Below are 13,147 nucleotides of genomic sequence, written 5' to 3'. Positions count from 1 at the left end.
CAGTGAGTCATTTGGAGGAGAGCGTCAATCCTTTAAAACTGAGTGCACAAATGTGGTTCCTGAACCAGCAGCATCAATATCACCCAAGAACTAGTGAAAAATGCACATTCTCAGGCCTATCCCAGACTTACAAGATCACACGGAGGGTGGGTCCCAGGAATCTGTGTTCTAATCACCCCAAGAAGTCATTTCAACATGTGTTCAAGTTTGAGTACTTATTTCTTTAAAATCTTTTCCTCGCATTTCTTATATACACACAAAGCAGATGCCATGGGTCATGGCCCTATCCTTCCTAAAGATGAACAGTCACCACACATTTCCCTGATTACCCTAAGGCACCAAGTCTCAATTTTTTTTTATTTCCAGTCAGACAATTTCTCCATACCACTGAGCAGATGCTGTGAATATCCCTAGTGCAGCATTTTCAACCCTTAAGAATGCCCAAAGCTTCAGACGGAGTAGGGAATGAGGTAGAATGCCTTCCCGGTATTTTTCAGGAAGGCCTATTTCAGCACACTCCAACCAACACAAAGGGTTAAAGATACCTCTGCACACTGATATTCAGCTATCAGAACTGGGATCGAATCCTCATTATCAAATCTTTTGGGGACAGAGGCAGGGAAGGAAGCCACAGCTAGTTAAAATTCTGTGAGGGAGGAGTGTCCCTGTGAATGCTCTGGGGGCAGGGCAAGGATGAGTGACCATCTCAAGAGTTGCAGAGTTGCCCACAGTGGCTGCCTCTGGGGCCAGGTCAGCCTGCTTGCTGCTTTGAGCTGAGACACACTAAAGCTAGCTATCTTGCCAGCTCTCACCTGGGTCTCTTCTCCCCTCCTCCCTTGGGTGTAGGTGGACCCCAGGGTCTACAGCTGTCAAACCAGAGAGGGCGGGTTCCATCTTTCTTTACTGCCATCCCCACCTCCCATCTCAGTAAAGCCTTCCCGGATGGATGCTGTGGAATTAGGACCCTTGTGAAGCATGTTCTGAAACAGTGGTCACAACTACCATGCTAGCAAAGGCCACACTGATATAAAATGCTATCAAAGGCCACACTGATATAAACTAACCCTCCTTCAGGGGCAGGAGGGTTGCGAACCCCCAAGGCACACAGGGAATGGTGATGGGCTCGAGGGTACCTACCTGCACTGTCTACAGCGGCAGCTGCTCCAAAGGGCCAACTCACTGGGGTCCAACAGCAGGCCTTCCAATTTTTCCAGAGAAGCTAGATGTTCCAGTTGTTACATACACCCTCCTAATTTTGAAATACTGGCCACTCATACAATGAAATTTAATCATCTACACCCTAAATCAAATCATGAGAAAACGAGGGACAACTCCAAATTGAGACACACTGCACAGAATGACAGACCTGCGCTCTTCAAAACTATCATTGTCCTGAAAAACAAAGAGACTGGGGAGTTGTTCCGATTACAGGGGACTGAAGACACAGGGCACCTGAGTGCAGCAGATGATGAGGAATCACTTCTGCTGAAAAGGACTGTGAATACAATCGGAGTAAGGTCTGTAGTTAGAATAATGGGGTGCTCCACCTGAACGCGGTACCACAGTTACATCAGAGGACATTCTTGTTTTTAGGAAATACACACTGAAGTATTTAGTGGTGAAGGGGGCGTAGCATCCACAGCTCATTCTATTTTTTTAAAAAACGATTTTATTTATTTATTTTACAGAGAGAGAGATCACAAGTAGGCAGAGAGAGAGAGAGAGGAAGAAGCAGGCTCCCTGCCGAGCAGAGAGCCTGATGTGGGACTCAATCCCAGGACTCTGGGATCATGACCCGAGCCGAAGGCAGAGGCCCAACCCACTAAGCCACCCAGGAGCCCCACAATGATTCTTGAATGTTTCAGAAAAATATATAATAGTTCTAAAATATATATATATATATATATATATATATATATATACAGTGTACATACATTTATGTTACCAGGTAACATAAGTAATATAAATATATATGTTTATATATAAAAACAGACAAATATAGAGAGAAAAAGCAAGCAAAGAGAATGAAAGATAAAGCAAATATGTTCAAATGTTACCATTTTGAGAATTGGTGCCTAGAAGTTTTCTTTCTTTTTTTTGTCTTTCTTTTTTTTTTAATTAACATATAATGTATTATTTGCTTCAGGGGTACAGGTCTGTGATTCATCAGTCTTACACAATTCACAGCGCTCACCATAATACATACCCTCTCTAATGTCCATCACCCAGCCAACCTATTTCTCTTACCTCCTCTACTCTATGAACCCTCAGTTTGTTTCCTGAGATTAAAAGTCTCATGGTTTGTCTCTAGAAGATTTCTGTAAGTGTGAAATTTTGGTAAAACAAAAGAAGAATTATTTTCCAAGTCAGACAAAATCCATGTGCCAGCAGAATGCTGGTCTGTGGTCTCTGGGATCCTGGGGGGGTCTCAGAAATTCCCCCAGGTGCCCTCAAGAATCTCTTCCTTTCACCCCAACTTCCATCCCTACCTTCAGGGGCAGGGCACAGAGTCCACAGCAGCCTAGTCTCTGGAAGCATCTCACAAAAACCTATAAACCTAAAGCCAGGTCACATGGGGAAGGATGTCGCCACTATGAAGGGGCCCCGGCAAGCCAGCTGGAAGGGCTTCAGGAAACAGGGAGGGGATGGCAGCTCTGGAGGAGCTGAGCAAAAACCAGGAAAAATGTTGCTTGTTTCTTTCATTTCTCTCACTAAGTGCATGCCCAGGCAGATTAATCACCAACCTCACACACGATGGCATGATTCTCTTCATCTTGGGCCTCTATCAGTTCAGCCAGGAAGTACTCGCCGTAAGTTTCCTTAAGAAGCATGTCATGGCGCAGAAAGATCGGCATGAGGTCATCATGATCTTCTACCCTGTTTAATGCGAAGGCTTCATTAGGTTGGGTCTTCCTTCCTTCAGTGGAGCACCTATTACGTGCCGGAGCCCATTCTAAATGCCAGGGACACAGCAACACACTCACGACATGAAGTTGCCCTCAAATAGGAGAAACAGAATGACATTATGACATCCCTTCAAACATTTCAAATAGGGGTAAGAGCTCTGGGTTGGAGTGACAGGGTCAAGTGATCAGGGAAGACCTCTCTGAGGAAGAACATCTGAGCTGAGACCTGAATGAAGAGAAGGGCAGAGAGTTATGTCAAGAGACGTGGGGGTAGAAAATTCCAGGCAAAGGGAACACATTCACTTATTTGGATATAGAATATAAGGCAGTATTTGTCACGAGACAGGACAAAAAGCTGGGGACAGCATGTCCCAATTGTGTTTCAAGGAGCACTACTTCCATGACCTTGTCCTCAGCATCCCCTTCCTCCCCCAAAAAGAACTCCACTGTCTAAAGACAATTTCTTATTATCGGTTCCTCTGGAGTGACACAGTTATGTATTAAAGACTGAGAAGTACCAGCATAAAGAATATTTAACCTTATTTATGCATTTACCCAGCTCTGGCCCATGGTACCCTTTATTCCTATCAAGGTAGATGGGGAACAGAAACCATCGTGCTCATCAGCTCTTCTGACTCAGAGAAGGTTCCAGCAGCTCCCCTGCCATTTGGCAGGGTCCTGGGGCTGGTTCCTTTATATTCTAGTTGCCCTTTTAAACTGAGGCTTTTTTTCTGTGGGCAGATGAGTCTGCTCATGGTTCCTCATACTATCTCTGCCCACCTAAGTTCACAGCATCCAGGGTGGGGGCTCCCTTCATTCCTGTATCTCTGTCTCTCGTGCCATTCTCTTTATGGTCCCTCTATTGTTCGCTGTGCTGTTCAGAAGCTGTTCAGTCAGTCCTCAGTTCTTCTTCAGGAGGGAACTGCTCTGATATAGCCATTGATTTGGGATGTCCATGGAGTGGGGTAAGTTCAGGGTCTAACTCCATGGCCATCTTGAACAGAAGTCTATCCTTTATTCCTTGAGACATCTCTCCATTTCCCATAAAGGGGGAATGCTGGTTAAAAATAATGAAGTTCTGCTCACCATCTTGGAGACATTCACGTCAAATTTCCATTGTCAGGATTCTATACCAGTATACAGAACAACCAGTGTGGGAGGAGAGAGGGAACCAAGAACCAGGCTTATGGTAGCGTGGTAATGCTGGCCTTGGAACTCCAATAATAGTCATTTCTTCTTTTTAGTATACTCTTAGTTATATTTATATTTAGTACACTCTTGGTTATATCTATTTTACCTGTCTAGGATGTTCTTATACTTAATTCCTGGTACTTCTCTTATTAAAATGTTCTACCTTGGGGGTGCCTGAGTGGCTCAGTGGGTTAAAGCCTCTGCCTTCAGCTCAGGTCATGATCCCAGAGTCCTGGGATCAAGCCCCACATCTGGCTCTTTGCTCCACAGGGAGCCTGCTTCCTCCTCCTCCTCTCTCTCTCTCTCTGCCTGCCTCTCTGCCTACTTGTGATCTCTGTCAAATAAATAAATAAAATCTTTTAAAAAAAAGTTCTACCTTTTGTTTGTTTGTTTCCCTGTAATATATTTGATCTGGCTACTAACTTCTATCTCTTCTTACTTTACTTCCTTACCATGCCATCTTTATAACCCTATTTGATCTTCTTTTTCTTTTTAAGATTTTATTTACTTAAGAGAGACAGAGAAAGTATAAGTAAGGAAAAAGACAGAAGGATGGGGGAGGGGCAGAGGGAGAAGGAGAAGCAGGCTTCCTTCTGAGCAGGGAGCCCAATATGGGGCTTGATCCCAGGATCTAGAGATCATGACCTGAGCTGAAGGCAGATGCTTAACCATCTGAGCCCGGGTGGCTCACCAGCTGTGTCTTTAGGATGGATGGGACTATATCTGACACCAAAGCCATTTCACAAACTATTTCAGCTCCACACTAATTTCTTTTTTCTTTTTTTTTTTTAAAGATTTTATTTATTTATTTGACAGACAGAGATCACAAGTAGGTAGTGAGGCAGGCAGAGAGAGAGAGAGAGGAGAAAGCAGGCTCCCTGCTGAGCAGAGCCCAATGCGGGACTTGATTCCAGGACCCTGAGATCATAACCTGAGCCAAAGGCAGAGGCTTAAACCACTGAGCCACCCAGGTGCCCCCCCCCACTAATTTCTTAAAGTAGTCTTTGCCTACCTGCCCATCTATATTTGTGGAAATACAATCTCTGTGAGAGCTTCCAGCAGCCACCTGTGGCTGGGTACACCAAAGATCCACAATAAATGCACTGAAGGCTCACAGTTCTCTTTTGAAAAGATTGGAGAGGGGCGCCTGGGTGGCTCAGTGGGTTAAGCCGCTGCCTTTGGCTCGGGTCGTGATCTCAGGCTCCTGGGATCGAGTCCCACATTGGGCTCTCTGCTCAGCGGGGGGCCTGTTTCCCTTCCTCTCTATCTGCCTGCCTCTGTCTACTTGTGTTCTCTGTCTGTCAAATAAATAAATAAAATCTTTAAAAAAAAAAAAAAAAAAAGATTGGAGAATAAATGATACTGTGTAGTGGCCAAAGTCTGGACTGAGAGCCAGAATGCCTATGTCCGGATTTCATAACTGTGACCTTGGGCAAATCACTTAACATCTCTGTGCCAGAGTTTTCTCATCTGTCATAAAGACAATAAATTAAATGGTGAGATAATAATGCATGATGTGCTACTCTTATTAATATTACTACTACTTAGGAAGGAAGGGTCAAAAGAGCAACCAAAGAACATTTATAATCAATGCATGAAATGGGAGAAGTCATACCATAAATGCTTGACTCATTGTGCTGGTTGCCCACTGGCCACTGTGGATATAAACTCTTTCATTCTGTCCAATATCACTAGTCTGTTTAAAACTCTACTTTCTTGAGGGAGGAGCAAAATGGCGGAGGAGAAGGAGACCTAAATATCATCAGGTCCCTGGAGTTCAGCTAGATAATCATCAAACCATTCTGAACCTCTACAAACTGAACAGAAGATTGAAGAGAAGAGCAGCAATTCTAGGAACAGAAAAGCAACTGCATTCTGGAAGGTAGGATATGTGGAGAAGTGAATCCGAGGTGACACAAGGGAAGAGAGATTATAGGGGTAGGGGCCGGCTCCCAGAAAGCAGTATAGCAGCGAGCACAAAGTCAGAACTTTCAGAAGTCTGCTCCACTGAGGGACACTGCTCCAAAGGCTAAGTGGGAGGTGGAGCCCTCACAGGGACACAGTGATCTCAGGACCTAAGGGTTCACAGAAAGTCCAGGGGTATCTGAGGGCGGCAGAGCTGCCAGATATCAAAGTGTGGAAGCCAGCTGCAGAGATGGAGCCAAGGAGGGGCTCTCAGCTCAGGGTTACCTTTATAGTCATATTCTTACAGTCATTACAGTTATCTTTACAGTCATATTCCATCTCTACTATGATCCAAGGCACAGTCCAGCCATTGCTCTTTGAGCGGGGAGCCCACAAATGGCAGATCTGGGGAGACTCTCCTTCCTCCTCCAGAAGGAGCAGTGTGGGAGCGCATGGCAGGAATCTGCTGGGTTTGGCAACTCCAAACGGGACTGTGCACCAGATATAGAAACATATGTGACCGCACAGGCCGGGTGAGCTTAGAGTGTGGCCGGAGATCAGGGAGAAGGGAGTGATTGATTGCATCTCTATGAGGGTGCACTGAGGAGTGGGTCCCCGAGCCCTCAGCAACTATGGGCTGGAGACTAGGATGCTGCCATTTTCACTCTCGTCCCTCAAAGCTCTAAGGAAAACATTCAGGGAATAAAAGCTCCAAGAGCGAACCCCAGCAGATCGCTTAAATTGGCCCCTAGTAACAGTGGTGCAATTCCGCCTCTGCAAAGACATTTGAGAATCACTGCAACAGGCCCCTCCCCCAGAAGATCAGCAAGATCACCCAGCCAAGATCAAGTTCACCAATCAATAAGAACTGCAGAACTCCAGAGCTAGGGGAAAGCAACACATAGAATTCATGGCTTTTGTGTGTGTGTGTGATTCTTTAGTCTTTCAAAGTTAAATTTTTAAAATTTTATTTTGTCTTATTCTATTTTTAAATTTTTTTCTATTTTAATGTTTTTAAACTATTTTATCTTATCAATCTTTTAAAAAATCTTTTTATATTTTCATTGTTATAGTTACATTCTATCCCTTCATTATATTTAACCTTATCTTTTTATACATATAGGTTTTTCTTTCTTTAAAATTTTGGGATACAGTTTTTTCTCACAGATCAAAATATACCCTAAATCTAGCGCATGGCTTTGTTCTAGTCTCCAGCCTGATCACATTCTTTCCTCTTTTTTTCCCCCTTTTTTCAACCAACTTATCAATTCTTTTATAATCTTTTTAAATTTTCATCTTTACAGTCATATTCCATCCCTTCATTATGTTTACCCTTATTTTTGTATATATATAAATTTTTCTTTCTTTAAAATTTTGGGAGGCAGTTTCTTCTAACAGATCAAAATACACCCAAAATCAAGTGTGTGGCTCTGTTCTATTCACGAGTCCACAAATGTGTGTGTGTGTGTGTGTGGTGTTTTTTCTCCTTTTTTCTCCCCTTGGTTTCAGGTCTCTTCTGATTTGGTTAGTGTATATTTTGGGGAGGGGGGTCATTGCTACCCTTTTAGTATTTTGTTTTCTCATTCATCTATTCTTATCTGGATAAAATGACAAAGAGGGAAAAACTCACCTCAAAAAAACAAAAAACAAGAGGCAGTACCAATGGCTAGGGACCTAATCAATACGGACATTGGTAAAGTGTCAGAACTAGAGTTCAGAATGATGATTATCAAGGGGCTAGCTGGGCTCCAGAAAAGCATGGAAGATACAAGAGACTCCCTTTCTAGAGAAATAAAATCCCTTTCTGGAGAAATAAAATAACTAAAATCAAACCAAGTTGAAATTTTTAAAAAGCTATTAATGAGGTGCAATAAAAAATGGAGGCTCTTACTGCTAAGATATATGAGGCAGAAGAGAGAATTAGTGATATAGAAGACCAAATGGTGGAGAATAAATAAGCTGAGAAAAAGAGAGATGAACAACTACTGGACTACGAGGGGAGAATTGAGAGATAAGTGATACCATAAGATGAAACAGTATTAGAATAATTGGGATGCCAGAAGAAGAAGGAGAAAGAGAGAGGGGGGCAGAAGGTATATTGGAGCAAATTATCGCAGAGAACTTCCCTAATTTGGCAAAGGGAACAAGCATCAAAATCCAGGAGGCACAGAGAACTCCTCTCAAAATCAATAAAAACAAGTCCATAACCCATCATCTAATAGTAAAATTTACAAGTCTCAGTGACAAAGAGAAAATCCTGAAAGCAGCTTGGGACAAGAGGTCTGTAACATACAATGGTAGAAATATTATATTGGCAGCAGATTTATCCACGGAGACCTGGCAGGCCAGAAAAGACTGGCATAATATATTCAGAGCACTAAATGAGAAAAATATGCAGTCAAGAATACTATATCCAGCAATTGCATTACTGGGTATTTACTCTAAAGATACAAACGTAGTGATCTGAAGGAGCACATGCACCCGAATGTTCATAGCAGTAATGTCCACAATAGCCAAACTATGGAAAGAACCTAGATATCAACAGATGAATGGATAAAGAAGATGTGGCATATATACACAATAGAATACTGTGCAACCATCAGAAAAGGAAGTCTTGCCATTTGCAATGATGAGGACAGAACTAGAGGGTATTATGCTAAGCAAAATAACTCAATCAAAGAAAGACAATTATCATAGGATCTCTCTGATATGAGGAATTTGAGAGGCATGGCATGGGGTCGTGGGGGTAGAGATGGGAAAAATGAAACAAGATGGGACCGGGGAGGTAGACAAAACACAAGAGACTCTTAATCTCAGGAAACAAACTGAGGGTTGCTGGGGGGTCGAGAGGAGAGATAAGGTGGCTGGGCTATGGACATTGGGGAGGGTATGTGCTATAGAGAGTTCTGTGAATTGTGTAAGACTGATGAACAGATCTGTACCCCTGAAGCAAATAATATATCATAAGTTAATAAAAAAACAAAACAAAACAAAAACTCTACTTTATTGATTATGTAGAATGGTATTATTTCTTTAAACATTTGGTAAAATTCTTTGTTTTTTTTAAGATTTAATTTATTTGACAGAGAGAGAGAGAGCAGGCACAAGCAGGGAGAGCAGGAGAGGGAGAAGCAGGCTCCCCACCAAGCAAGGAGCCTGATGCGGGGCTCAGTCCCAGGATCCTGGAATCATGATCTGAGCTAAAGGCAAACACTTAACCAACTAAGCCACCCAGGTGTCCCTTTAAACGTTTGGTAAAATTCTGCAGTGAAAGCATCAAGGCCTGGAGACTTTTTTTCCAGAGGTTCTTAAACCATAAATTTAATTTCTTTAATAATATTAAGATAATATATTACTTCTTGATTGGAAAAAAAACCCAAACAACCTTTGCTTTCCTTACCTCATTCCCTCACTAAAAAACTTTGGATACCCCCTGCTGTTTCTGAGATGAGCCAGAACGCTTAGTCTCATTTTTAAAGCCTCTTTCATTATGAACCAACAATAACACAAGTTGATCTACTCATAGTCCCTAGAAGGGAACCTCAACATTTTTCCTCCTTCTGCCTCTGTCCCTAATCCAGCACCGTGAGTCCCTCAGTTATTCAAAATCCCAGCATCCTTCAAGGCTTAGTGCCCCCCCACCCCCCACCAACACACACACACACACACACACACCCTCCTGTGGTTCATCTTCCCAGACTCCTTTCCCAGGAACCTAATGACAGGGTCAAAACTGGATATCTATTGTTCATTTTTGTGTTAATGTCAAAGAAAGGCATGTTCCCAAACAAAAAATATGCTCTTTGGGGACAGAGATGGAGAGTCCTGTTCTTCTCCATAAAAAAGGTTAACCAAGACACTCTGAATCCACTTCTTGACTAGACTTCAACCTTGGTCTATAAAGACTTGAACAAACACCCACATCGCTTTTCTGAGCTCAATGCCACAATGACCCCAGCCCCACTTGAAGTGCTTTCCTGAGAAAGCAAGATTGCCAGAACAACTTCCTACTTGTTCTACCGCACACCTGAGGGTGGGCCCCTTGTCTCCCAGTCTCTGTGGGAGGGCAGGAGCCTAACTTCAATGAGCTCCAGCTAGCAAACTCAGATGGCTTTTACGAGGAATGAGCACACTTCCTATGTCTTATAATTTTTCATTCCCTGACTACTGAGACTCTCCTAGCCCCCTCCCAATATCCTCATTTTCTCTTTAAAAGGCCATCACTTGTGTACAAACCAAAGTTGAGTTCAGTTGACACTGCACACGTTTCCCTATTGTAATAGTTATTACTGATTAAAATCTGTCCTTACCACTTTAACCAGTCTGGCTTTGTTGACCTTTGACATCCGCATCCCCTGTAGGCCTCACGGAAGCAACTGTAGCAGCCAACATGGGCAGGGCCCTCCGCATCACCAGGATATATGGGGACCTGACAGGCACTGATGGTGCTGTGGGGTACCATTGTGAAGTCCGGTTTTCTAGGTGAGCGACGTGTGGCCTGAGGGGAAACCACAGCCCTATACTGATAGGAAACCTGCCCAGCACTTCAGCGCTAAGCCTTTGTTTCTCCTCTACTAAACAGGTAGGGACAAGGACAACAGGGAGGGTCCAAGGTACAAGGTACAAGGGACTCCCTGCAGGCAGTAAGCCCTCAGCAGCATGTGCTCTGGGGAGACTTCACATTCCCCTGCCACAAACCACACCACCCAGAAACCCCACCAACTGGCTCTCCCCAACCCACCCCGCCCCAGCACTCAGGACCTCTGCTCAAAGAACCTCGAACACCCACTGCATTTCAGAACCCACTTCCCCAATTACACTGCCAAAAGGGTGCTGAGGGCTTTTCACCTTAACAGAGGAGGGCTTTTCTCTATAAAAAGCACTGAATGATACTTGTTTGGGGGGGGGGAAAAAGATTCTAAAAGAGAATAGCCAATAAATCCATTTTCAAACACTTTGCCAAAAACAAAACTCCACATTGATATTAATAGAGATAATTGTTGTAAATAATGGGAAAATAATTCAATATCCTAATCCTTTTAAGTGAATTTAAACACCTATCATATAGAAAACTCTAAAATCAACTGTGTACCATGGGCTTTGGTCTACATACGATGGATGTAAAAATAATACTTAATGGATATAAAAGTCCGAAATAAAGGCTCAAAGAGACCCAAGGCCATCCGTATACCTAATCATGGGCCCTCTGCAGCCTTGTAACAGTTATCCATATTCATGCCTCTGTACTCATTCTTCTGGGAAAAATAGGAAGAAAATATCCAAACTGTGGCATTCTACAGTCTCTCTCCCTTCAGCTCTTCCCTAAAATGGATAGAGTGGAACTTGTTCTGCCAAATACATTCCTTGGGGTAATTGATAATTTATGATCTTGCATCAGCCCCAGTGTTAATGATAAAGTATGACATCAGCCTTGCAGAGTCTCAAATGGCATACGACAAAGTCCAGCCCCACAGAAACAAAACACCCCAGCTACAAAAAACAATTCATCCAGGAAAATGCTTCAATTCGAGCACTTTGAGGTGATGAGCACTGCCTGCCTCTGGGACAGGAGAGTGGCGACTGTGAATTCGTTTGGCACAGCACAGCCACGTGTCCGGCACCTTTTTGACCCACGGTGTTTCAGGGCTAATGCCTATGTCAGGTTATAATTCATCAACATAACATACAATGGGAATGATACCATTTTCTGGGTGAAAAGCAACATTATTCTATATCTTCCACTTGGGAAGTGGCTTGGAAGAGTCAACAATGTGCTTATTAATGTAATCAGTTATAGAATATTCCATTTTACCTTGTTTGGAGGAAACAAAAGGTCCATCCCATAAAGACTGATTGATTGCTGAGGTACCTAAATGTCTATCAGACTCTGACAAATGCGCCAGATGCAAATGGAAGTAGAATCCAAAGCATGAGGAAATCAACAGCCTCTCCAGGACACATCCTTGGGGTGTGGGTGTCCTCTAAACCCAGCGGAAGGGAAGGTGGAGGATGACAGGAATGGAATGGCTCTCCCTTGCTTCCTGGGAGGACAGGCTCTCATCATTTCCACTATGTCAGTTAGCTGGGCTTTCAAGGAACACCAGGATGCCTGGAACCTGCAGAACTTTCCCAGCTGACTGGCATGGTCTCTTGGTGACAGGGAGACCCTCAGATTGTTTCAAAGTGTCAGCATACTGACCACTCTTCTGTATAATTACAATCCTAGAGGAAAGCTACAGGCTAGCTTCCCTCCACAGGGCAGGGGATACATATTGTTTCCTTGCCAGTAAAGAAAGCATTGTGAATTCACAGATGGAAAGTTCACACTTAAGGACTGGAACGACAGCAGCAGCAGGGGCGCCCCCAGCCACCTTTGCAGTCAGAATATTGGCACGGCCTCTCCTCTCCTGTCTGACGGTATTTTCCACATCCAGAGAGGATTTGCATTTCATTAGCTAGTCTTAAACATGTACTGTTGAAAACGTGATTCTGATGTTACTTGAAATGCCATAAATACTGTATTTCTTCAAGTCCGAGAGTGTATGTGTGCCTGTGCTATAAGAAATCAGTGAATGAAGGGGGGGAAAAATTCACAGAGAATCTAATGTAGTGGTAGTCCTAAAGAAAGCAGTGTGTTTGGGTTAAACCAACCTTTTGCCATGAACACTGTTTCAACTTGAGATAGGAGATCCTAAAAAGTCAGTCTTTTTCTTTCAGACAAGGAAAACAAAGCACCTGTTTTTTTCCAAGATCTCTTGTGACCTCTAGTGGTCTTCTTTAAGAAAATCAAATCCATCTTTCCTCAACCACATATTCCATTTTAGAATTTGGAGATGGATTTTGGAACCGTTTAGTTTCTCCTCCTTGGAAAATGTCGTGATTTTTTAAAATGACGGAGGATTTCAAGCCCTAAATGACTTCAAAGCACGTGCAAAGCCAGTAAGAGGCCCCTGCCGTTTATACCACCAGGATCTGATCCAAAAGTCCGTCTTGGCACGCTGTCACTCCAGCTGGATTGTTAACCAGATTTTATTGGCTGGGTCACTTACCGGGACTCAAGACGAGCAACGGTGAAGCTCCTAATTGCGCTCCCCCGCCATTTTTAATGCTTTAGGATTCTAATAACTTAAGCCTCAGAACGTTTA

General features: G+C 43.3%; 1 protein-coding gene across 6 annotated transcripts in view; it reads right to left on the bottom strand.

Moving 5' to 3' along the window:
* The window catches only part of CFAP61 (cilia and flagella associated protein 61), a 285,685-nt gene that overhangs the window by 245,741 nt on the left and 26,797 nt on the right, over positions 1-13,147 (bottom strand). For 4 of the 6 annotated variants that reach the window (XM_013057056.2, XM_004754128.3, XM_004754127.3 and 1 more), the window contains one exon: positions 2,745-2,877. The exons of 1 other annotated variant lie outside the window; for it this stretch is intronic. In XM_013057056.2, the coding sequence (XP_012912510.1) occupies positions 2,745-2,877 (133 nt within the window). Of the gene's footprint in view, positions 1-2,744; positions 2,878-13,147 lie in introns of those variants that run through there. One more of the 6 variants, XM_013057058.2, reaches the window with a different exon arrangement.

This window comes from Mustela putorius, unplaced genomic scaffold, assembly GCF_011764305.1.
Source record: "Mustela putorius furo isolate JIRA1106 unplaced genomic scaffold, ASM1176430v1.1 tig00000253_pilon_pilon_pilon, whole genome shotgun sequence".
Lineage (NCBI taxonomy): Eukaryota > Metazoa > Chordata > Mammalia > Carnivora > Mustelidae > Mustela > Mustela putorius.
Note: the sequence above shows the minus strand (reverse complement) of the source record. Positions and strands in the feature narration are given on the sequence as shown.